The sequence below is a fragment of the Physcomitrium patens genome, chromosome 1 (assembly GCF_059467195.1).
Source record: "Physcomitrium patens ecotype Gransden chromosome 1, ASM5946719v1, whole genome shotgun sequence".
NCBI lineage: Eukaryota > Viridiplantae > Streptophyta > Bryopsida > Funariales > Funariaceae > Physcomitrium > Physcomitrium patens.
Window position 1 is genome coordinate 18,733,708 of NC_143410.1, and position 26,221 is coordinate 18,759,928.

At 35.4% G+C, this 26,221-nt stretch overlaps 2 protein-coding genes across 4 annotated transcripts; one reads left to right on the top strand and one right to left on the bottom strand.

Moving 5' to 3' along the window:
* The first annotated feature begins 16,398 nt into the window (after positions 1–16,398).
* Positions 16,399–20,478, top strand: LOC112289767 (uncharacterized). The gene is made up of 10 exons (XM_073535806.2): positions 16,399–17,197; positions 17,368–17,422; positions 17,546–17,665; positions 17,797–18,216; positions 18,349–18,432; positions 18,585–18,743; positions 18,868–19,092; positions 19,192–19,242; positions 19,371–19,583; positions 19,693–20,478. The coding sequence occupies exons 2-10, from the start codon at positions 17,414–17,416 to the stop codon at positions 19,978–19,980; spliced, it is 1,569 nt and encodes a 522-aa protein (XP_073391907.1). The 5' UTR covers positions 16,399–17,197; positions 17,368–17,413; the 3' UTR covers positions 19,981–20,478.
* Positions 20,479–21,410: 932 nt separating this feature from the next.
* On the bottom strand, positions 21,411–25,779 carry LOC112289770 (ACT domain-containing protein ACR9). 3 transcript variants are annotated; one of them, XR_016504356.1, is made up of 8 exons: positions 25,506–25,705; positions 24,384–24,592; positions 24,017–24,235; positions 23,678–23,783; positions 23,087–23,447; positions 22,501–22,785; positions 21,787–22,292; positions 21,411–21,560 (listed from the first exon to the last, which is right to left on the bottom strand). XR_016504356.1 is itself a non-coding variant. In XM_024535336.3 (7 exons), exons 2-7 carry the CDS (start codon positions 24,535–24,537, stop codon positions 22,149–22,151), a joined length of 1,287 nt encoding a protein of 428 aa, XP_024391104.1. In that variant the 5' UTR covers positions 24,538–24,592; positions 25,506–25,779; the 3' UTR covers positions 21,701–22,148. The 3 variants fall into 3 exon arrangements, 2 of the variants coding, with proteins under 2 accessions (XP_024391104.1, XP_024391113.1); XM_024535336.3 differs by lacking the exon at positions 21,411–21,560 and having other exon boundaries at positions 21,701–22,292; positions 23,087–23,465; positions 25,506–25,779; XM_024535345.3 differs by lacking the exon at positions 21,411–21,560 and having other exon boundaries at positions 21,701–22,292.
* Between the last annotated feature and the right edge of the window lie 442 nt (positions 25,780–26,221).

The window sequence follows — 26,221 nt, forward strand, 5'->3', positions numbered from 1 at the left end:
GGTGTCTTAGCCAATATGAGACCTGAATTGGTCGGGCGACTCAATGTGGTCCCGATTACGGGGGTTCGATTCTGTTTCAGGCTGTCCTGTTCTCTATGCCGTTTCATGGAATGTTGTTTTTGGTAAAAAGATCTCTTAAAGGTAAAAACGGAGGAGAAAGCTCTGATGGCAGGAGCCAATTCCGGATCCAAGACGGAAGATTGAAGAAATTCAGAGATTAGGGTTTGAAAGAGGGGAGAATTAGGGTTAAAAGAGAGAATAGGTTAAAAAATGAAAGGGGAGAGAATGAGTTTTTGAAGGGGAGAGAATAAAGTTTGTGAAGGGTCGAAGAGCTAGCTTCATGCTCCGAGGCAGGAAAAAAAGATAGAGAATTGGGGTTTTTTTTTCTTCATAGGGTTTCGGAAAGACTGAGGCAATCGTTGCTGAAGTCAGTGTTGTACTAGTGAATCAGGATTTTAATGAAGTGGGTGTGATTACTCTTGACTGTTTTATGAAATCGAGTTATGTCTATGATGAAGAATTAAAAGAGTGTCTATAGGATTGAATATGTGGAGTGAATGAAATTTATTGGATTAATCTAACGAGACAGTCAGTGGATACAAGATCGTGAGTATAAGCGGTATCGAAGATTAGCAGTTTGGGTTATTCGAGATTCTCTGTAACGTCTAGAGACCTATCGGTTGGGACAAAAAGGACTTCGACAAGCAGTCGAAGGACATCCGTATAGATTTATAGTATATTCTTGCAGTCGTTTATATTCCAATAGTCAAAAACCGATAGACTGCTTGAATATTAGCAAATCTCCATACTACCTTCTACAGCCAGACGTCCGATGCATTTTCGAGTAGGAAAGCACGTAATACGACATAAAGTGGTGAACCCGACGTGAAAGCTTGAGGTAGAAGGTATTGGATTTCATTTGGTTTTATTTTTATTTTTATGGAAAACGAAAATAAAAATTTTGAAGGATTTTTGGGAGGAGTTTCTGGTGGGGGTTCTTCTAAAGGACAAGGTATGCACATGGATCCATCTATTGCTAGTATGTTTCAAGCCTTCTCATTATCAATGCAGCAACAGCAAAGCAATGATCGAAAGGAAGCTTTGGCAACCAAAGCATTGCAAGCAGTGGTCAATAAAATTGATCAATTTCATAGAAGGAATATTTCAAGGTATTTAAGATGTTATGTTCTTGAAATGGAATTAAATCGGATTTCTGAGAAGAAAATGGTTGAATTATTTGGACTTGCCACGATACCAAAGATAAGAGACCATATTATATCGATTACGGATCGTTATGGGAATTCATGGGAGATTTTTTCACATGCATTGAAAGATGAATATTTCTTAGAAGATGCTCATCGCGTTACTAAAAAGTTGTTTCTGGAATGGATTGAACGGCCTAATAAGAATTTGCAAGCAACAGAGCTACTAAGGGAATTTGAGAGGCTGTACTCTCAATTGTCGAAGGTAGAAAAATTGACATTGGAGCCGAACAAAGTTGATCTATTTCTTCAAGCTACTGATGGAGAATTGCAAGGGAAATTGTAACTCCTTCTTGAAGACAAAGAAGAAGATGAAGGATTGACAACAAAGTGGAAGAATGTTGAAGATGCGGTGGAGTTGCTTATAAAAAGAGAAAGGAGGAAGGATAGGAGCAATATTCCGAAAACAGTACAAGCACCCAAAGCTCCAATACGTACAACACCACCAACAATGCCTACAGTTCAACCTTCAACATCCTTATCAAGGAAAGCAGATATGGGGATGGAAGAAATTATACGAGGAATGCAAGATCTTCAAATCAAATTGGCAAGACTTGAAGAGAATACTTCTACAAACAATTCGAAGAATGTTTCAAAACAAGGATATGTACAAAGATGCATTTGGTGTGATGACGCTTCACACACTAGAAAAGATTGCAATGAATTTAATAATATGATACGGCAAGGAATTATTTGCTGAAAAGATGAGAAGATAGTGTTAAAAGATAGGGAGGATCTTCTTCAAACCAATTTTGGCAAGGGAGGAATGAGAGCATTGGTTCAAGATTACTTAAAAGAGTATGAAACAACAGCACGAGAAAGTGCAAGTTATGGTACTAGAGTAGATGATGACCTTGGTAGAAGAACAGAAACTAGTGAGTTTTGGGCTTCTGCCATTTCTATAATGCAAGAAAGGAAATTACCTTGAGAAGCGTTATTGAGGACTGCAGCTACAATACGAGGTGCAACAGGTTGGGAGGATCCTGTTGAGTCTCTTTCAGTTCATGCATATATTGCTAAGAGCCAACATGAAGCTTTGATGGAAGAAAAGAGACGAGAAAATTTTGATGATACGAGAGAAGGAAATTTTTCTAAGAGACAAACTCGAGGAGACAAGGCTCGGGAGGCAACTTCACAAGAATTGCCTGTAAAGGATACCTCAACATCATTGGAAGAAAAAAGAAGGGAGATAAAAGATAAGGACAAATCAATTGCTTATAAGCTACTTTCTGACATTGAAGCGGCAACAAATTTGAAAGGGGTGTTGGAAGAACATATATTAAACGCTAAGGTGGAATTCACATTGAAAGAAGTCTTGGAAATTACAAAGAAGGAGTTTCTTGATGTTATCATTCACAGCATTAAGTTAAAGAGGCAATTAATGGGCGAAACTGGAATGAGTCATGCTATTGATGCAAGAATATATAAAGATGAAGAAGAGGTTGATATGGGTTACAAGCAACCAACAAATGAAAAGAATGGGTATAATCAGCGAGTACGTTTCGAAGATTCTAGTGACAAGGAAATGGGAACTTTGAGCCATTATACTCGAAAGCATTGGGCAAGGATAACTACTGATGTATTGGTGAAGATACGAGATATAGAAGAACCAATAGTTGCTTTGGTCGACCATGGTTCTGAAATAAATTTCATGTCTAAAGATCTTTATAAGAAGCAAAAATGGCCAATTGATATGGAACATGGATGGGCAATACGAGCAGCTAATAACACATGGGGCGAATTATATGGAGCTTGTCCAGATGTCAAAATTCGGATTGGAGATGTTGCGACGGAGCAACATTTCTTCGTTCAAGATACAACGTCTTATCCGTTGATTTTAGGACAACCTTATATTACGGTAATACGGATGGAAACAAAAGTAATTGACGATGATTCTGCTTATGCAAGGGTACGTAGCAAAGATAGGAGAAAAGTTGTATAATTTCTAATAGTACCTCCTAACCATGAACGGAATCGAGATAGGTTGAGGGAGAAACCATTGCCAAAGATTGTTGAAGGATTTAAGGATTTTGGAGAGGTACCACTGTAAAGCGAGATTATGGAGGTACAAAAGAGGAGGTACTCTTGCGAGATGAAGGTGCCTTTGATGCGAGTTTTTATTGGTATTTTGGAGAATGGAAATATTATGTATAAAAAAGTTGATGATTTTAAAAGAAAAGAAAGAAAAAGATTATATGATATTGAAGGAGAATTACGCAAGTTAGGTAAGCAGCAAGAGATGAAAGTGATTTGGATAATGAAGGTGACGAAGACGAACTGGACAAAGACGTAGAGAATATATTCTAAATCAAACAGCAATTAGGTAAATTGGTGCATACCGGAGGATGCACAGGTTCAGAGGGGGTGGATGTCGTGTTGTAACATGAGTATACTGTGAAAATATAAAGAAAGAGGACTTTTATTAATGTTCAGTTACCTCGAATATCATGAGCAACGACCAATTCCAGTGCAAATACTGAGAGGCTAGGTTCACTCACCCTATTACACTCAGCCGAGGCATATTGAAATGCTCCATTCGATTCCAATAACGGGAGTCAGCAGGAAGGAAAAGACCAATTCAAAGATAGGTGAGCCTAGTTCAAAGAGCCAATTGGATCCAATTTCAAGACATCCAATCCAAGTCATATTACGGGCCTTTTACCTAATATGAGACCTGAATTGGTCGGGCAACCCAATGCGATCCAATTGCGGGAACATCCAGGTCTTACTACAGGTGTCTTAGCTAATATGAGACCTGAATTGGTCGGACGACTCAATGTGGTCCCGATTACGGGGGTTCGATTCTGTTTCAGGCTGTCCTGTTCTCTATGCCGTTTCATGGAATGTTGTTTTCGGAAAAAAGATCTCTTAAAGGTAAAAATGGAGGAGAAAGCTCTGATGGCAGGAGCCAATTCCGGATTCAAGACAGAAGATTGAAGAAATTCAGAGGTTAGGGTTTGAAAGAGGGGAGAATTAGGGTTAAAAGAGAGAATAGGTTAAAAAATGAAAGGGGAGAGAATGAGTTTTTGAAGGGGAGAGAATAAAGTTTGTGAAGGGTCGAAGAGCTAGCTTCATGCTCCGAGGCAGGAAAAAAAGATAGAGAATTGGGGTTTTTTTTTCTTCATAGGGTTTCGGAAAGACTGAGGCAATCGTTGCTGAAGTCAGTGTTGTACTAGTGAATCAGGATTTTAATGAAGTGGGTGTGATTACTCTTGACTGTTTTATGAAATCGAGTTATGTCTATGATGAAGAATTAAAAGAGTGTCTATAGGATTGAATATGTGGAGTGAATGAAATTTATTGGATTAATCTAACGAGACAGTCAGTGGATACAAGATCGTGAGTATAAGCGGTATCGAAGATTAGCAGTTTGGGTTATTCGAGATTCTCTGTAACGTCTAGAGACCTATCGGTTGGGACAAAAAGGACTTCGACAAGCAGTCGAAGGACATCCGTATAGATTTATAGTATATTCTTGCAGTCGTTTATATTCCAATAGTCAAAAACCGATAGACTGCTTGAATATTAGCAAATCTCCATACTACCTTCTACAGCCAGACGCTCGGCACGTTCTTGAACAGGAAAGCACGTAATACGATAACGTGTCTCTTCTTGAAGCATACAAGACAGTGGACATACCAAGAAGATAACAAGCTCCACCTCCTCCTATAGAAGTGGACAATAATGAAGAGTTTGAAGTAGAAGAAGTCCTAGATTAAGGCGACGCCAAAATAAATTAGAATATCTTGTCCATTGGCACGGATATGGTATTAGTGAACGCACATGGGAGCCAATAAAGAATCTTGCAATTGCAACAAAGGTGGTGGAGGCTTTTCATCGACGACATCCATCAAAATCAAGATGAAAACCTTCTTCATAAAAGAAACAATATCTAGGCAAGATAACAATCTACTTTCAATTCTTGTTCATAGCTTCATTGTAGTAGTGACGCTCAGGAGATGGAGAACCAACAATCAGCAGATTCAACTCAAGAGCCTTCATTTGCTGACCTCCCGGACGAGACATTACGATTGTCACAACCTTCAAGATGACGTAATTGAGATGAAGATCTTCAAGAACGACATGTTCTTCCTCGAATAGATGGCGAGATATAACGCGTTTGGTATCACGATTTGGGAAGGGACTCTCAATGTTTGGTGATTTTGCTAGAGGTAGGAACAACTCCTGATGGTGTTTCAAATATTCTATTCGAAGGAAGTTACGAAGGCCTCAACAATGATCAAATAACTAGATGGTCTTCCTGCCCTGGTATAAGACACTATCAATGGTTGAGAGGTCCTATCAATCATCTTCGAAGAGAACAAAGATCAGAGTATGTGGCGAATATAATTTGTCACATCATAGATTTTCTCAACATATGATGACCGCTCTTCATGGAACTCGTCTCTAGAAGGAGGAATAATGTCACGGCCACAATCATGTAAGCTAATAATTACATATACAAATAGGTAGAAGTAAGTAAAAGTAAGTTAATTCTATAATATTTAATACAAAAGCTTCTTAGAAGCTTCTTAGACACTGCTTTGACTTCATAGGTGTCTTTAATTGACTTTTTGGATTAGAAACGTGGTCAACAAGTTGGCCATGTGCCACACATGTTGTTAGCTTGAAGATCAAGCTAACTATGTGGCACACACGTAGAAAAACTTGCCTTGTAAGTCAAGGCATGTATCCTACAAAGTCAACACATATTGGAGGTCCTATAGAACGTCGCCACGTAGCCCCTAGTTAGATAGTATATATAGAGACAAGAGTGAAGGCTTCTTCACTCTTGTCAACTCCTTTCTTGCTTCTAGTCTAGTTTCAAGGGTCTCTAGTTTTCTTGTCTTTTGGCAATAGCCATTCCAGTTACTCTTTCAATATATATACTTGTTTATATATATTTTGTTACCTCTTTTTGAGTAAAGGCTCACTTGTCTGAATTATTTTTTCATCGAGTTCTTGTCCTTCACATAGACCCCAAGAAGGTGGAAGCAATCGTGTCCTATGAGGTTCCGAAGACGGTTAGAGACATACAATGCTTTCTTGGTTTTGCCAACTTCTATCAGATCTTCATCAAGAATTACTCTCAAGTTGCTGCTCCTCTCACTCGATTGACATGCAAGGATAAGCTGGAATGGGGACCTCTAGCAGAGAAGGCGTTTCAAGACTTGAAGACCGTATTTACTACGGCTCCAATCTTGGTACATCCAGACTTTACAAAAGCCTTTTATTTAAATGTAGAAGGATGTGAAAGATTTTGTCTTCTCCTGCGACATCTGTTCAAGATCCAAGAATCCTCGGTATTGCCCTTATAGACTCTTACAACCATTGCCGATTCCACGTCAACCATGGTCTTCAATTTCCATAGACTTCATCACAGACCTGCCATCATCAAATTCATTTGACAACATCTTTGTCGTGGTAGATCGGCTTACAAAGATAGCATACTTTGTCCCTTGCAAGAAGACATCATCCAGTGAAGTCACAGCAAGGCTCTTTCTCGATAATGTGTATCAATATCATGGACTACCAGATGATATCATATCAGATCGAGGAACCTAGTTCGTATCAAAGTTTTGGAGATCTCTCTTTGAGATACTGAAGGTGGATATCAAGCTTTCTTCGACTTTTCATCCTCAAACTGACGGCCAAATGGAATGGGTGAATCAAGTCTTGGAACAGTACTTATGATGCAGCATCAACTATCAGCAAAACGATTAGACCACATATCTGTCGCTAGCCGAGTTTGCATATAACAACACCCTCCATGCGTCGACTCAATACACACCATTCTTTTCCAACTATGAGTATCATCCGAAGCTTGATTTATTGAGTCCGTCAACAAATAACAATCCAGCAGCTGAAGGATTTGCGAAAAAACTATCAAAGCTTCAAAATACGTTAAAGCTTCAATTACAATCCGCTCAAGAATCCTACAAGGCGTCTGCAGATAGATTTCAGAATCAAGCACCTACTTTGAAAATTGGAGATAAAGCATGGCTTCTTTGATGGAATATCAAGACCAAGTGATCATGTGATAAGTTGGACTATCAAAGATTGGGACCATTTATCATCCAGAAGCAAATCAATCCAGTGGCGTACCGTCTAGAATTACCGGCTTCTATGAAGGTACATCGAGTCTTTCATGTTTCTCTGTTGGAGCCTTATCGAGAGTCATCTTTTTCTGAAAGAGTGCAATGTCCGCCATCTAATATTGAGATTGAAAACCACGAAGAATATGAGGTTGAAAAGATGCTCGATTCACGGCGAAGGTGGGGCAAGTTGGAGTATCTTGTTCATTGATGCGGCTACGATATTAATGAGCGAACGTGAGAGCCAGCTGAAAATCTCGCCAATACGCCACAAAAGGTACAGGAGTTTTATCAACAACCTCTTCATAAACCTAAGTCGGTTCGACGATAGCTTCCTTCTGAAGCTTGCTCACCCAAGAATAAAAGAAAAGGGGAGAACACCACCAAAATTCGTAGTTGATGTAGTTATTTTTTCCAAGATAAAATAGAATTTTTTCAGTAGCCATAGTTTGATCTTCTGATATGGATAGCCAAGAGATAGATACTATGCCAGTCAGATTATCTCAACCGACTAGCTCACGAAGGCGACCCCAAGATGAAGAACCGCCTACACCATGACGACGACAGAGGATACCGAGTAACCGATCACTAGTGATTGTATTTGAGTCCGAGCCTACTTACGATGGTCAGCTAGAAGGCATGTTTGCAGGACAATTTCACAATGAGGACACGGAAGTTCATGCTTGGTCAGAAGTTGAAGGAGTGGGCCACTATCGTTGGCTTCAAGGATCGATGAACCACTTGCCTCATGAACAACAGTTGGAGTTCATAGCAGACGTTATGCGACAGATCTTCATTTTCTTGCGTTGGTACTGATTAACAATAATATTGCTTCTCACAGACCTCAAAGCTAAAGGAGGGGATGATGTTAGGGACATAGTCCTTAGAACCTTCTAGAGACAAGTTTCTAGAACCTTCTAGAAGCAAGTCTCTGGAACCTTCTAGAAGCTTCTTAGTTGATAGAAGTTGCTTTAGAAGCTTCCTAAATAGGAGTATATATTAGAATCGAGGTTGAAGAGTTCTTCAGTCTCGACAACACATCTCTTGGAGCTCTAGCTCACCTCTCTGGTGTTGTTCTTGTATTCATCTGATTAATCTAGTTCTTGCCAGTTCTTCTTGAACTTCTTGTTAGATCTCGAGTCTGTATTTCTGTGTCCGTGACAATAATTCATAAAGCTCAAAAAACATTACACATCTCTTACTGTTCTTAGAATCTTTCAATCCATGATAATTTGGACCTTCTTTGGATCCATCATTAATTCTTTATTGGAAATGATGTATCCTCGGAAGTCAACTTGAGTAGTGTGGAATACACACTTTTTTAACTTTGCATATAATCTTCTATCTCTAAATTTTTGTAATACACAATAAACATGAACTTCATGTTCATCTATGTTCTTAGAGTAGATTAAGGTGTCATCCAAATAAGAGATAATAAAATCATCAAGAAATCCACAAAAGACATCATTCATTACATGTTGAAAAGCAGTTGGTACATTTGTGAGTCCAAAAGACATGAAATTATATTCAAAATATTCATGCATGTTTTAAAATTTAGTTTTCTATTCATCTCCTTCTTTAATATATACCAAATTATATGTTTTTTGTAGATCTATTTTTATATAGATCTTTGTTTAATTCAATTGATCAAAAAGTCTTAAAATCAAAGATAGAAGATACCTATTCTTTATGATAATCTTGTTGAGTCTTTGATAATCCACATACATTCATAAAGCTCTATCTTTTTTCTTCACAAATAAGATAGGGGTTCCAACTAGAGATTTAAAATGATGTATGAAATTCTTATCCAAATTTTCATCAATGTACTCCTTGAGTACAACCAACTCATTTAGTGATAGGCTATAGATTGGTCCAAATGATGGTTGAGCTCCTTTGTGATTTTCAAAAATATTCTAGAAGAATATGTGCATTCTTTTTTTCAAAAACGTCTTGAAAATCTTCATATTAACTAGGAATATCACTTGATATCTTATCACCATGAAAAATGAGCATGACATATAAAGCAAAAGATAACCCTTCTTTTGTAGCATGCACAAAAGCTCTCGTACCACCTAGTAAGGATTTGCATGTACTAGACTTATATATTTTTAATTGACTAATGGAATTTTGGATTAAATTATCAAAAAAATTAAAGTTACAAAAAATCCAATCCATCTCAAGATTATACTTTTCTAACTAAGATAATTCTAAAATAATCAGATTGGACAAAGATCTTATTATATTAAATAATACTATATTATTATGATCTTTAATTACTACATCTAAAAGAAAAATCTCATGCATAACATCTCTAAAAGATAGCAAACAACCATTTATAACTTCTACTTATACATGTTTAGTTTTTTTGACTAACAATATTTCTTATTTTTTGATAAAATCTTTGTTTATAAAACATGTTGGGGCTCTTGAATCTAACAAAGTTAAGACTTTGTAATTTTTTAGTTCTAAATAAACTTCTAACATAAAATAAGGGGAGGGATTTGAGGAGAGAATAGGACCTTTATTAGAAATTATGCAAGATTTTGATCACACAATTTCTATTGTAGTTGAAAAAATTTATTTTCCAATACCTCGTTTCTTTTGGCAACCATACTTTTCATTTTGTGATTGCATTGTTTCTTTGGACAATGTTGAGTAGTGTATTTAACTCCTCTATAATATAAGCATAAGCCTTCTTGACGTCATTAAGTCTTTTCCTGCTCTAAGATAGATTTAAAACGTATCGTATCAATTTGTATTGGTTCTAGCCTCAATAAATAAGTTTTTGAAAACTTAAGAGTTATCATCATTATTTGATTTATTCTTCTCTAGCCAAGTCTTTATTCTTGACATCTTTCAAATAATTGATTGTTGTATGCAATGGCTTGAGTGATAAATTGTTCTAAAGTTTATACCTTTGATATTATCAATAACAAATCTTTGAAATTATTCTTCAACCCATATCAAAATTCATTGATAAGGTCTTGGTCATTCCAATCCATGTCACAAGCTAGATTTTTGAATTCAGCATCATATATGGTAGTTGATTGTGATCCTTGCCATAAAGATAAGAGCTTGATCTTTGCTATTCTTTTTTAATTACTTTCTCCAAATATGGTCGTAAATACTTCTAAGAATGAATTTAAATCACAAAGGAGTAACAAATCTTTTTTCATTAAAAAAGAAAACTAAGAGAGATCACTTCTTGATAGAAGTGTGCTTTTGAATTTGACTTGAATAAATCCATCTGGATATTAGAAAAGATATAAACTTAGATAGATCTTGATTTGTTGCAAAAATCCTTGAAATTTTGATCTTGTTCCATAAAAATTTTCAAGCATAGTAATCCTTGTCTTCGTCATACTTATAAAAGCAAAACTCCCTGGATTTGGTTACAAGGTTGATCTACTTGCTTCTTTCAATTGCACAACTTACTGCTTCAGACTCTGAACTTCTTTCATAGGCGTAGGTATAGTACCTCCATGATTTATATTAGAAATATATAAGATTTCTACTCTTATAGTATTAACAAGCTCATAAAGATTTTTAATAGTTGTAAATCTATTCTCAGTTCCACTGACAATAGCATCCATAAACTTTTCTTCCATAGACAAGTCAAACAAATTCAAAAACATTTAATTAAAAGAGGGTAATTTACAACCTATAACACCAAATGAAAATTTCTACAAAGAAAGATAATCCATTATTTTTGAAGAAAAGATTAGTATTAGTAAATAAGATTTTTTATTTTTTAAAGGTGGGCAATCCACAACCTTCAAAATACAACAATAGAAGTGGGATAATTCACCCACTTCTAAAACAAGATAAAAACAATAAGTTAGAACTCTTATCAAACTATCAAGGATATGAATCTTGAAGAAAGAAAATCTTGAATACACTCTTATGTCACTGAAATGAACTAAAAAATCACTCAAAAATGATATAATATTGAACTAGAATGGCTATTGCCAAAAAAAAGAAGATTAAAAAGACTTAAAACAAGACTAAAGACTAAAAAGGCATTGACAAGAGTGAAAAAGGCTTCATTCTTGCCTCCTATATACTCTTAACTAGGAGCTACGTGGCAATATCTTATAAGACCTCTAAAAAGTGTTGACTTTGCAAGACACGTATCTTAACTTGTAAGGCAAGTTTTCTATATGTGTGCTACATAATTAGCTTCTTTCGCAAGCTATCAATACGTGATTAACTTGTTGATCAAGTTTCTAATCTATCAATCAACTACAAATACATATGAAGTCAAAGTAGCATCTATAAAGCTTCTAAAAAGCTTTTCTAAAAAGTATTATGAAATTAACTTACTTTTACTTACTTCTATTTAATCATTTAGATATTTACTAGAATATCTATGTATATCCTTGACATACATATGTACATGCATATTGTAGCTCCTATTGACAAATCTCATAAAACCTTTGCAATAATTATAAAACACTAATCTATAAATATAATATATTTATAAGTTTATTAATTAATTAATTCTATTTTAATTTAATCATGTCTTATTTATACATTATACTTCAAACACTCTATTATTTTATTTGAGGAATAAAATAAAATAATTTTTTACATTTAGGATACTACAATAGTTTTTTATTGCATTAATATTATTAATAATAGTGACATTCCAAAAGGAATCAAATGACTTTTATAAGTTTTGACTTCAATATTTATTAAATTCAACTTGTTGTGTAAATAAATATTATCATACGTAACAGATTGAATACCAAAAATTAATATCAAGTCTACAACCAAATAAGAACAATATAACAAATATATTCTCAAGTGAAAGATAAAATATTTAAATATTACAAGTCAAGCTATCTCTCATACAAATCCTACAAAAGAAGAATCTAAGAGTATAAGTATGTAGAAAAATCCCTAAACTTTATTTAATGGCTAAATCATAATATTCTAGCAAAACTCTACTAAAAAGACTTATTTCTCTTAAAAACACTCACAAGACTTGACTTAACAAAGAATGCCAATTCAACTAATATAAACTTAGTTTAATGTTTACTTTCTAATTTTTTTTCCACAAATCAATATATATATATATAATAGACTATTTTTTTAAAAAAAAATATTATAATATATTTTAGGCTATGCATTTTTAAACGAATTTCTATTAAAAAATTGATAAATATCTTATAGCCACATATATTTTTTAGATGCCACCATATTATTAACATATTATATTTTAGTAGATTTTAAAATATTTTTTTAATTTCAAATATTTAGTCTTATATAGAAGATCCAAAAAACAATTACACACAATTTTTTAATTATTTCTTATAATAATTTTTATATTATTGATTTAAAATCTAAATAAAGTAGTTTTGAAAAAAAATAAAAAAATAAAAAATAATCAATAATCATTTCAAATAAATATATATAATTTTTTGATATTAATTTTAAAGAATCAATTAAAAATCATCTTTATCAAATAAAACATATATTTTTATTTTATTAATTTAGCTTTTTTATGTAACTATTATTCCTTTTATGTTATATTATATTTATTTAAATTATAATATATATTATTTAATATATTCTTTGTAGAACTTCTTGTTTGAAAGAATTTTATGTTATCCAAAAAAAAACATTAAGATTAAAATAAAATGTTAAAATAAAGAATACAAGTGGTGTAATAGATGCCTATATTGTTTTTAAAAAAATTAAAAAATCAAAAGAAATAGATAGAATATATTAGATAGCAAACATCTTTTTTAAAAAGATTTAAAGAAGTTTTTTAGTGTCAAATTAGATATTTAGACTTTTATTGATTTTTCACATGGGTATTAAAACTGATTTTATAATTTTCTTACTTTTAAAAAACCATGTTAGAAGCAATCTATAACTTGATGATTGAGCTCCAAATATAATAAAAATATATATTATTTAAATAGAAGTACATAGACAAATATTTGGAAGATAAATTTTTTTTTAAAGAAGCTTCTATGAAGTTTCTTGGATGCACATTAGATATTTTGACTTGTATAGATAAGCTAAGTAATAATTGAAACTAGTGCTATAAGTATCTCACCTTTAGAAAGATACATTGGAAGCAACCTATAACTATAAGTTTGGACCACAAGCCTAGTAGTCCTAAGAAAACTTCTATAAGATCTTCTAATTTCTTAATTATCCAACCTATGTATGTTAGATTAGAATTATTAAAAATTTATTCAATAAGATTTTTTCTTAATTTTTATAATTTCTAGAAGAATTTTCTTTATTGAATAATTTAGATCTAATTTTAGAAAAAAATCAGTTTATATATAATAAATATAATGTAACTTGTACATCAATAAAAAAATTCAAATTTTATAGCAAGAAATAAATTTTTATTAACATAAATATTAAAATTTATACAATTAGCAATTAATATCAAATAAGATAATATTCTATTCATCAATCAATTTCTTTACTAATTATAGATTAATAATAAGAAGAAATTATTACTTTATTTGCTTCATCTTTAAAATTTAAGTTATTTAATAATAGAGAAATATCTTTAAATTTTAATTATAAATAGAGAAAAATACAAGATATTTTTTTATTATGCATTCAGATTGTGTAAAGCTTTATTAGTTCCAAAAAGCTATAAAAACACTATTTCTAAAATGGTTGCAATGAATTTGTAATCATTTAAGTTAATATCATATTGGTGTATTCATTACCGTTGTTAAATAATAACAAATACTTTAATATAATACTTGGAATTAAAGAAACAATCAAGCCTATTGAAATGATAAGAAATGTGAGTTGACAAAACTTGAGATATGATTTTTTAGACATGTTATTATAGATTTTAGCATCAAACTTGATAAAAAAAAATATAAAAGTAATTTAAAAGTAGTAATAACCAACTATATATAAAAATAATTATCATATATATATATATATATATATATATATATAATATTTTAGTAATTATGATTAATTAAATTTTAAATAATTATGATTTTAAATATTTAGACAATTTAAGTTTATATTGTCAAAACCATTGATATATATATATATATATATATATATATATATATATATATATATATATTTGTGTGTGTGTGTGTGTGTTAAAATAAAACCTCCAAGATTTATATAGATGTAAGTAAATTTGTTGTTGAAGAAATAATTATGATCAATAAGAGATGTATTGCACAATAATAATAATAATAATAATAATAATAATAATAAGTTTTTAAATAACTAGAAATTTTATTTTAAAATATTAAATAAATAAGTTTTTTTTTTTGAATATATTACTTAGAAATAAAATTACACTTAAGCATACACAAGAAAAATTTATTTTTCAAACAATCTATCAATAAAGAAATTGAGGTGGTAAGAAAAACCAATATTTTTTAATATAAAATTTCTTTATGAAACAAAAATGAGTAGTATAGTTTTAAACACACTAAATTGACAATAATTGTATCAAAAAATAAACTTTATTCTGAAATTTGGATGATATCCAAAATGAAAGAAACCTAAATGTATATATTTGAGAAGATTTAAAATTTTAAATTTTAAATTATTAAAAAATGTAAAGATGTTTTGATAAATAAAAATATGGAACAAAATTTAAAGAATTCAGTTAATCAATGATTCATGAAAGTATAAACAAATTCAAGTTTACATATTCATATTGTTGGTGCTTAAAATAAATAAAAATTATCTAATAGTAGCTTTAAATATATATATATATATATATATATATATTTTTAATTTTAAAATATTAATATAAGACATCAACTTCATTATATTTTTTCTAAAATAAAAATAAATATCTTATAATATCTAATCATATTATTTAAATATTAAAATATAATATATTTTGAATTTTATTACAATTCTCTTTATGTAAAAAAATATAATAACCTTTATGCTTCAAATCCTGTTAAAACACCTAATGTGATCCAAACCTTTTCAATTGTTCTTCAATTTAAATGTCTTTATATAAATTCAAATGAAATATTTTTAGAATTCTATGCTCTTTCAATTTTAGAACTAATTCTTTAGACTATTTTATTTACAAACACATTCAACATTTTAGAGTAGTATTTAAATAAATGAACTTAAATAAAAAAAATCTCATAAACTATTCCATAACAAGATGTAACCATAATTTTACATTCAATAATACAAACATGTGTAGACTTATGCCCACTTGAAATTCAACTATTTTTGAAAATGTTGAAGACTCATTCAATACTTAATTTAAGTCAAAATAAATAAAAACATGAATACATTGAATCTATTTGTAACATTATGACTTCTTTTTGTTTTAAAATATCTTAACTACACATTTTAATCATTCATTCATCTCTAACTATCACTAATCCGAGTTGCAACAAATCTTAACTACATTTTTGATAAACCTCAACACAATTGCCACTAACCCTTATTATAACAAACCATAACCACCACGTAACACAAATCATCATAAAACCTATTCATCAATAACACACAACATTATATTGTTTCACACTTAGTGTAACACGAACAAGGGTTTGTTAAGCTAATTTCACAAGTGACACTAATCTAGCGGAATGTGGTAGAAGTGAATGACAGAATTAATAACAACTGTTAATCAGTGGGTGTTGATTCTGTTCGGTGCTGCCGAGCAAAGGCACTTTGCAAGCTTTGTTTATTTGTTTGTTTGTTTGTGTGTTTGTGGGAGTGTGTGTGTGTGGGTGGGTGTGTGTGTGGGTGTGGGCTACGGAGCCAAGAAATCTTCCATAGACGCGAGTCTGTGCTTCTTCATCGACAGGATCTGCGAGGAGGAGTTGCTTCATGTGGGTTCGCGGAGGAATTTGACCTGCGGGCGGCCGTTGCGAGGAAGTTATTATGGTTATTCCAGTCGCGAGCTTCGCCTCCTCGGAAGATTGGCTACATTTGAGTTGTAGTGGCGGTGAACTGCGACCTTGTGGTTGTTGGCCTTTGTGGGCGTCTTCATGCTCTTCGCAAGCTCGCGATTGCCTTGGTACTCCTCCTGTGCCACAATTACTCATCGTACCCCTCTTCTCCAAAATTTTGTTGAAATACCATACCTACAGTTGGAGACTCCTGGTATGTAATTGGTCTTGCATGAGAGGGATGAAGATGCGGGAAGCCTCTGAGGAGTAGGATTTGTGCGTGTAACGTTTTATGTGCACGTGATTTGGCGGTTTTCGGAGCTTGAGAGGCATAACAGGAGCATACGAAGAGAAAATTGTGTGTTAGAGTATCTGTTAATAATGGCTGCAGTTTGTGGGTGGCACATTGCTTGCTCCCATTTGTTTCCTTTGTGACGTGATGTTATATCAGAATTAGCGATGGCTACTGTAGAGGTGGAGAGCAGAATGACATGACAATAAGTGGTGCAAAGAAAGTTGCTTAAGTCATCATGGCTTTTACAGCATACAGGAACAGGGATTCGAGAATTGTTCAAGCTTTTCAGCTCCATCAAAGAAACATTAATTTTAGGAGGGAAGGCGAAGCTCCTTCCATCTGCCATGAAACCATCAATCCTTGCCATTTTTCTCGTCGTGTCCCCAACAAACTCCTCTTCTAGGCTGAAATCTGTTGATTCTCTCAAGTTACTGAACCGCAGCTTCTTGCTGTTACCATTCTAAATCTTCCATTTCTGAGAATAGTTGACCCACACCCTAATTCCGTCTCCAGTCACCCTCAGTCTACCAGATCGTCGCAAATTTTCAAGTTTACCAAATTCGCACAATATAGCTGAGGCCGTAATAACATTATTCGAAACATGGGACCTAAAAGTTGATGAACACAGCTACAGCAACTGTTGATTCAATCTTCACTTAAAAGGTGCTATATTTCTGACTATCCGTCTTCACTAAGTTGCAATCTGCAAGAATAATAGCTTCCATGTATGTGTTTAAGTGTGAATTCTGAGTTCATATGAAAGTAATGCTTGCATTTTTACGTTGCGAAAACTCAAAGACTGTAGATCTCAACTTCATGTGCATTGTTTTCAGCAATTAAGCAACAAATTTTGATATTCGATTCAATAGCGTTGCAATCATGAATCAGGTATGATTTGATCCAGTGAAGTTATTTTGTAAATAGGTTCTTTTTGCTGAGCAATTGATTGATGTGGACAGGAATTATGCTTGATCATGCTTACATCTTTAGATATTTTCTGTTCGATCCCAGGTAACGAGGTCTTCCAATCTGCGTGTAGCGGAGGCCGAAATGATGACAAAATCGTTACAACAGGAGAATGACATTCTACGTTTTCAGCTCAATGACCTCATCAACCGTGAGAAAAACCAAGTGTGTACTTTGTCTTGAAACACAGATCAAGTTAAAAATTTCCAAGTATTCCTTGTAATATAAATTTCCATTCACTTATTGGAAAGTACCACCAAAACTCATTTACTTTTTGATTTGCATCTCACCAATAGAGACTCGAGCTACAAAGGCTGCGGGCACATCGAGATGTAGAAGTGTCTGCTCTGGTGAATGCATCCACACAACAGTTGAAAGGAGAGGTGGAGCGATTAAAGGGGTTGTTAGAGCCTACATCCTCGAGCCTTTCTCAAGCCCTCGCAGAGAAGGACAAGATTGTCAATGAGAAGGAGCAACTCTTGGCCGAGGTTGAGAGAATGAGGAAAACAACTGAAGACGACGAAAATACGCATGGTGGACGGGTGCAAATCCTCGAAACCATCATCGCCAAGAGCCAGGCTATGACTAGCACCATCTTGCAGAGTGTGGAAGCGTTCCAAAGACATGTGCTACCAAATTTCAAAGTCGTCAACGGTCAGATCAACAAATCAAGCAAAGCAAATGACCCGGATGGACCAAACAAACTCCTAGACGAGGTGCACATCTAAGCGCAGCAATATTTACCGTGGTGTTTCGTTTCTGGATTCAAACTCGAGAAACTGTTAAATGCTAACATTTTTACTGGTCACATGTTCTAAACTTCCTTCTCGAAAGGCATGGATTCGCAGTTGCAAAAGTTGGAGGCTGGGATTGCATTGCTTCGTGTAATCGTGGATGCAAAGAACGACACTCTTGTTCTTATCCGTGGCAAGGTTAGTAACCAGTCATTCATTCCTGTGATCGTGGCCTTAATCCATTTGTATGCGTCTGCCACAGCCCCAGCCAATTCTGGCAGATATTCCTTGGAGTGCTCTGAAAAACTAACCCGAGCAGCTCCTATACTGATATCATACATTTCGCACAGTTGAAACAAGAGAATGAGGAGCTTAGAGCTGAGTTGGCAAAGGCAACAGAATCGCCTTCGATTCAGCACGAGGCAGCACCCACTCAACAAGAAGCATCCCGTGACCATGAGAGTCACGTTGAAAAGGATCTCCTAAGGCATGAGATTCACGCGTTACAGGTACGATTCCGTATCTCTACGTCATCTATTAACTAGGATTGGCACATGATCAGTTATTGTCGTGCAGCATGGTCACAATACCCCAAGCATATTGAAATTACATTGGCAAATGACTCTGCAACAGGACCTATATTCTACAAAATTTAAGCAGATGCAGGCGATGTTGAAGGCATATCAACAAGCGGAGACTACTCAACAGGCTAGCTATAATGAAATTCGACGAGAGTGCCAGTCGTTACAAGCACGGCTAGCGACTGTTGAAGCATCGCGTTGTCAACTCGAAGAAAATCTTAAGGATGAAACCTCGGCCCGTTCTCAACTTGTAACAAACATATATCACATGCGAAAGGTTTGTGCTCTTGCACATCTGATAATTACTCTTAATTAGAGATATTGCATTTGTTTCAGGGAAACATCTAAACCTGTTTGATGGTCTTAATGGCTGCAGGAAAACGAGGCATTAAAGTCGGAACTCGAAATGGTGAAAGTGAATCAGAAGGTGACCTATTCTTGTCGCATGTTACTACATCCAACTTTCCTCTTATGATCATCTAGGGAATATAGATTTTCTTAGTTGAGGTCGATTCTGAAAGGTTGGCAGTCTGAGGGAATAATTTGCATTCGCAGTTCTTCAGAGGGCACGCAAGGAAAGGCCGACTTCCTATGGATAAGATGGATTTGGTAAATACTGTGAATCAGTTGCTGTTGGAGAATAGCAAATTGAGGAATGATAATGTGACGCTCGAGGAAGACGTGAAGACACAACGACGATCGAATGTGCTTGAGAGGGTCAAAAGTGTTGTCACAGCTCGAGATGTGGCCTTGTGTGCAAGCAACAAGGTAACCAATTTCGCACTTCTAAGATATGAATCTTAACGTCCCCTCTAGGAATACAAATATGAAAGTTGAGACCACAAGCCTTCAGATCTGACCAACGTCTATCTTGTAGGTGGGAGACTCGGAATTGGCAAGCAAGCTAGCTAGGGTCCGGCTACAACAATTTGGTGGCCAGGGTTCACTCGCACAACTTGCATTCATGAATGGAAACGCTGGTTTGAGCCCGACCATGAGCCCCCATTTGCTAGGTGAAACTTTAGGATTTGCCGGCTGGAGTTCACCAAGTGCAGAGGCCACAGCAACTACAAAGCCCACAAAGATGGGTGATATTTATAATTCGGGACACGCAGACATTGCTCAGCATGGTGGCCTGAGAGAACGTGGAAGTTTAAGTAGGTAGTATCTTACTTTGAGTATACATGACAACCCAACCAAGTCACGCTCATTGGCAAAATCAATTCAACGTTACGACTGGTGTAATCTCTTACGCTGTGGTGTGCAAGGAAGAAATCGAAATACTTCACTGAAAGACTTACACGGAAGGCCATGACATCTAAGCGTTGTTAAATTGCTACTGCGGGGTTGGAAATTGTGAAATTCTCAGTTGTATAATAGCAGGCTTCTACACTGGGAGAATATACCAATGTTGAGGTCTTTGGTAATTTTGTGGTTGAGCCTTGGAAGAAGCGAAGAGATGTGAATGCTAAAGCCTTCTCGTTTCAAGTTTTGTAAGGTTGGGTCCAGTAAGAATTGAACAGGACTACAAATTGTGGAGAATTTGTTGAAGGTATTGAAGACTCTGAATGTCTTCTTCCTTTTGAACCTACTAAGAGAGTAGAGCATGTATCGACTTCTAGCAGAAATAAACTTCTGTATCTTGCGAAATGACAACAAAGCAGATCTCCTTATAATGAATGATACTTTCCAGGTTTGTATGCAAGCTGGTGTATGATTCGTGGATCGTTTACGTGAGTCTTTCAGGACACCTGCAGAGTTTTGTTTTGGAAATGAACACGATTAATGAAAATATGGAGTAAAAATTGGAACTAGGTAATGTACAAGCAGAATTTTTTAAAAAAATTGACATATGTATGGCTTATTTACTCTTCTAATAGTTGGATACCCGTACTCATATTTATTTTTTTGATCATGTTTTTCTACCAACGTCTTGATAAGAATTACTTTTGTATATTCAGAATTTGTGTAATTACAATTTATGTATTTTTATTTTATCTTTTTACCAAAGTAGATATTGTTCTCACATAATACTTGCATTTCTTTTGTGTAGTTCACACTCCTTAAATAAAATAAAAATACTGGATAAAAAATTGTACTACTAAAATAAATCTTTACTCCACTTAATACATACTAATAGCACTAGTTATAAGATACTATTTACAAAGCTAAACTATTATATTATTTGAAGCAACTACACTTTTTATGTATTAGATTAAATTATTAATCCACATCAATTTTACATTTAGTTTATTTAGATGATATTATTTAGAATTTGTGCATCATTAGATGACATCAAAAATTTGGTGTTATAATGTTGTTAAATAATCAATTCATTAAGTAAAAACCAAATGTCTTGTGCTATGCTTACATTATAAATACCTAAATCTTTCTCAATTTCTAATACTAAATAATGTCTTGCACTTTTTAATATTATAATATTTTTTTTGTTGTTTTCTAGTAGTTAATCTTACAAACCAAGGAATAAGACTATGAGTAAAATCACTATTACAATAGATCATTTTAAACTTTACATATGTATTGTTATTTTTATGGTTTATCCTCTTATAGTAGCACATTTAAATTCCATACTAATTTATGAGTAAAGAAAGACTAAAGATGATACATTATAAAACAAAAAAAATACACTTTTATGTATAATCACATACATATTTTTTTTCAATTTTAAGTCAACATGAGAAATTAAACATGTCTTTTTCTTTCCTTCTTAAAATCTTTCAAAAGCTGCACATGTTGAGGCATATCATAAGTCACTTTGCGATAACAAATTCTTTTGATTGCAAGCCTTTTAATATGTTAACAATTAAAAACTTTGTGCATAAAGAAAGCCAAGCACTCTCAATGGTAGAAAGCTACTAAACTAATGAGAATAAATACAATTCTTGAACTTCATCATGAAAAAACATACTTTTACAATACCTTTTTAATACCATTCAACCAGATGTCTTACCTCCCATGCTTCCCCAGCCCTGGTTATCCCTTTGCACCAGGTGATGTAATCGGAGGGAGAATTGTGATTGATTTCTAAATCAAAAATATTCAAGCTGTGGGAGTTTGATCATAATCCATCATGATATCATCTTTGGCTTTGATAATATTAGGTAGACTAAAAGTGACCATTGTGAAAAATGTTTCTTCAATGTATCCTTTATGGTTTCCACCAACATGCCGTTCTGGCACAGCTTTGCAGTCTGCCCATGTCAGAGCAGCTGGTTTGAATAGCTGCTCATGCCAAAATCCTCCGAGATGTACAGTATCTTCAGAAGATTGGCTAAAATGGAAGATTAAAAGTCTCAAGGTATGAAGTTGTATTTAACCCAGAAGAATATGTCGAACTTGATCCACAATAAGGTTGCGCATCCTTGCGCATGTCAAGGAAAATTCTTCTCTATCCACAAGCAGGAAACGGTAGATCTCCCAACGTTTTTCATTGTAATCATGCCTTCCAATATCAGCCTGAAATGCGGTGAGGATTTTCAGGATTAAAGCAAGAAACTAAGAACGGCATTTATAATTTTGCAGTACATATATAGGCACTCGCAATTCTGACTTGGAAGAGAAATGAACAATAGTTTTAGGAGTAATGGATAGAAAGAGGCACTACGTGTATCAAATGTCGATGAACTTGAATTGGGTATTTGAAAGTTGGTTAAAATGAGCATACCTTAAATATACATATGTCCAGCATTTTCAGAGCTAGGGTAACGTCGTATAAAACCCGAGGTCGACCCCTTCCGCACTTTTCAATAGGAGTGGCAACAAGTAACTCTGTGTCAGGTCCTCTCGTCCCCACCTTAATTCGCACAGGATGCCCAACTTCCTCTTCCACGCACTGAGCTAGACTTTTCTGGTCTTGCACATTGGTAATCCTCTGTCCACTTGGACCCAGCACGAAAAGACTGATCTCAGAGTTGCCATTCTCCAACATGCCAATACGCCCATGTGCCACCTGTATACATTAGCAAGTGAACCTGGTCTTAAAAAAAAAAAAAAAAAAACAGTCAAATCCAAATATAGTATATATGAGGACTAGTGCATGTGAGACCATGCCCATCTCAACAGCAAAAGCTCTGGAATAAGTTACTAATTCCTTCCTTTTCTAGTGTGGCACTCGCCTGATGTTTATCTCATCCATTAACATGACTGCAATTCAAATAGAAGATTCAAGAAATAACTAAATAAAAATGCTACCTCAAAAGTCAAAGAATTTAGAAAGAAATCAGAAAAGTAACTGAATTTGAAGCACGAACCTTCAAACTGAAGTCCTTCACGGTGCGGAGGCAGTCGTACAGTAAACTTTTCCGGCTCTTACAAGTAAGTTGAACCAAACTGTGAACAGGGCTGGTGCTATTCTCGACAGTAACAACGACTTCATTAGCATGATGCTCACTTCTAGAGTTAATTTTCTCACTTTTTGTATTTCCTTTTTCGAATGTTGCCGGATCTTCGTAAAATATATCTTTGGTGATTGTGGCAGGCAGAGGGAAGCAAGTCAGACCCCCACACTCAGATCCAGCAAGACTAATCTCACAAAGTGAACATGGCTCTCCCAAAAATTCTTTCAGCTGATTTGTTACTTCCTCCGCCCTTTTCTTCCACGGCTGCTTGTTTCTGCCGCAAAATGCAAGACTGAATACATGAAACCATCAAAGTTGAAAACCACGAGTACAATTATTCAAGAGAATTTGGGATGACTAGGGTATCCGTTCCATTTGAGAGTACAGAGACGCAGTGAATGTGAAAACCAGCATCACTCTAGGCCCTTGTAAACATTGTAATCGATTGCATCAGATATAATCAGTGGTCAAGACACCGCAAATTACTAGGAATAGGAAAAGTACCTATTGTCTGTGACAAAAAACAAATCAACAGCTCTCCCATCAGGGCTGGTTGATACTTTGATTTTGTGTATAGTTAACTCCATTTCCCACAACTTTTGTGCAACATCTGAAGAACCAGTCATATCATATTAAAAAAATTGAGACAACCAACCACTATACCCAAAATGAGGAGTTCAAAGTCGGTTGAGAAGAAAAACTAAATAGAAACTGCCAAGTGTTGAGCAAATCTAAAATACTAAAAGAGCCAAGTCGCAATAATCATGTTCCTGTAAAATAGGAAGAAAATCCTAGAACCACCCGTTAACAGCACACATTGAGAGAAAAGAATGAAAAAATTACCATGGAGGAGGCCTGTCCGATCGGACGAGCAGACTTGCAGCAGCAGGACCCTCTTGGCTTCCGGCACAGGGGGAGACACAGGAGTTAATATAGAAGCCAGAGCAGACGGGCATACATCTTCCAACCGTTGTTTCAACAATGACCAACGCACTGTTGAAGGACGCGATCTGGGTGTCACCCACAGAGCTACAAAACACCAGCGTCCATCGGTCGACATATCTGCGACACGAAGTCCTCCATAAAAGACCATGTCGAATGTGAAGTACATCTTAAAGAGACAAAGTTAAGAGAAGTTACACGCGCAGCGTACACATCAACTTTTTCCATTAACATGACCTGGAAAGGAAACGATCGAATATATACGTACCCCCTTTCGTAACGCTTAGGCCAAACTCAAATACGATTCGGGCGAGATCGCAACCAAGTCCCACTTTATCAGGACAATTGATAGTTATCTCACTCGGATCCCCAGGGTTCCTGCCCCTACGCACGACCACATATTCATCGGTGTAGACCCCCATTCCGCCTCTGAAATTGCCGCTCTCCACAAGTGTTGTACTCCAACCTCTCCCTCGTCTGTTGGCACCAATGGCACTTATAAATTGAATGATATGTACAAAGTGACCACAAGGATGAGCGTATAATTAACAACCTCCATACAACATATACAAAATTGCAGTCCCAACAATCATTTTGAGCGTAGGCGAGAGTCATAACATATCTCAGAAATTGGACACGAATCTAAGATATAGAGAGTGGTGACCACTGCTTGAACTTAAAAAAAGTAGTGGCACGTACACCTTCACGCCCCTTAAAATCCGAAAGCAATCTGAAGCTAGTAGTGTCAACTTTTCCTTTCAGAAATATTTCTGGCTCTAAAGCTATGTGCATGTTCAATTACCAGTGAAGCTTGCGGTGGTCAAATAAATTCTGTGATTCTCGTACCCTAAAACGGCTGATATGCCTATGTCTAATTATGAAATCTAAGCGACACAGTTGAAATCCTGTATTTTTGTAATATTATATCAAAGCTAACATCATGAATTCACATTTCTAGATCGCAACACTCATGAATACTAAATACGAGCCGTGTGAAGCTTGAACCCCCGATAAATATACGATTTCCTACCAAATCCGAGAATGACTAACGTTACAACAGAGAATAAATTAAAAAAAAAACATTTAAGGTCCAATTTCTAAGGTGCCCCTGTCAAGAGCAGCAATTGAACAAGAAACGTTTCCAGAGGTCTCGTTCTCTTCTTGACCTGTGTCTAAGCTCTTCAGAGAGACACGCGTAAATGTCAGACAATGACAAGGAACTCAACAATTTTAAGAAAATATTAACAAAAACAACCCTACATATTCTCATTGCTTTTTTATCGTTTCCAAACCAATCAACATCAATTCCGGACGCAATTCCCTCCTCCCAAACCTCAACACACACACCCCAAGTCATTGGTAACTGAAACTAACAGGCACTCAACCTTACCTGAACTCACGAACGCTCCCAGCAACCGTTTCGCGCCCCCAACAACACAGCACAGAACCCAAGCCTGCTGCACACCCTCCGCGGCTGGCACCTCTCCCGAGCTGCAACAATCCCAGACTCCACCTCAATCTCGTCCCATGCTCCTCCACCCCGCGATCGTCTCAGCCACGCTCTCACACTCCCGTCTCCCCATGCCATGTCCACTTCTACACTCAACTGCTAATTCCCGCTACACCTTTTCCCTTTCCCACATTCCTCGAATCCCTGTACTCCCCTCTTTCAGAAACCCAACTCAGAACACATCTCTGCCACAAAAAAACAGCCGGCAACGCCTCCCGTCACGCACAGCCACGAGATGATACGCCACCCTTCACCCTCCGATTGTGCTAACAAAGCCGCTAATCTCAAAGGTAACGAAGCCTGGAAGCAAAAGCAGCAGCAGCAGGCTTCATGAGGAGGAGGAGGAGCAGTGGACGATCTCGTTTCATTGATCCAGAAATCGTTTCCATCTGGATCCGAGCTTGGTTCATGACAGATTCGTGTGGAGCTTGGAATTGCAAGCAAATCGGAATGCGTGGGATCGAGATAATTCTGGCCCGCCCAACAACACAGCCAATGCGTCTTCCATTTTGAGTTGGGTTGGGTTAGCTTGGAACGGGCTGGGTCGGGCCGGTTCCCGCAGGGTGACGCGCGCAGGCGTCCGGTGCCGCCAGATG

What these genes read in the sequence shown, in the direction of transcription:
- LOC112289767 (XM_073535806.2), top strand. An exon ending in CAAACAAACTCCTAGACGAG is followed by an intron (nt 18,217 to 18,348) that starts GTGCACATCTAA and finishes ATGGATTCGCAG; the next exon opens with TTGCAAAAGTTGGAGGCTGG. An exon ending in TGGTGAAAGTGAATCAGAAG is followed by an intron (nt 19,243 to 19,370) that starts GTGACCTATTCT and finishes TTGCATTCGCAG; the next exon opens with TTCTTCAGAGGGCACGCAAG.
- LOC112289770 (XM_024535336.3), bottom strand. Translation starts at nt 24,537, where the DNA reads ATGGGGGTCTACACCGATGAATATGTGGTCGTGCGTAGGGGCAGGAAC. An exon ending in TCGGACAGGCCTCCTCCATG is followed by an intron (nt 23,784 to 24,016) that starts GTAATTTTTTCA and finishes CTGGTTCTTCAG; the next exon opens with ATGTTGCACAAAAGTTGTGG. An exon ending in TGAAGGACTTCAGTTTGAAG is followed by an intron (nt 22,786 to 23,086) that starts GTTCGTGCTTCA and finishes TAATGTATACAG; the next exon opens with GTGGCACATGGGCGTATTGG.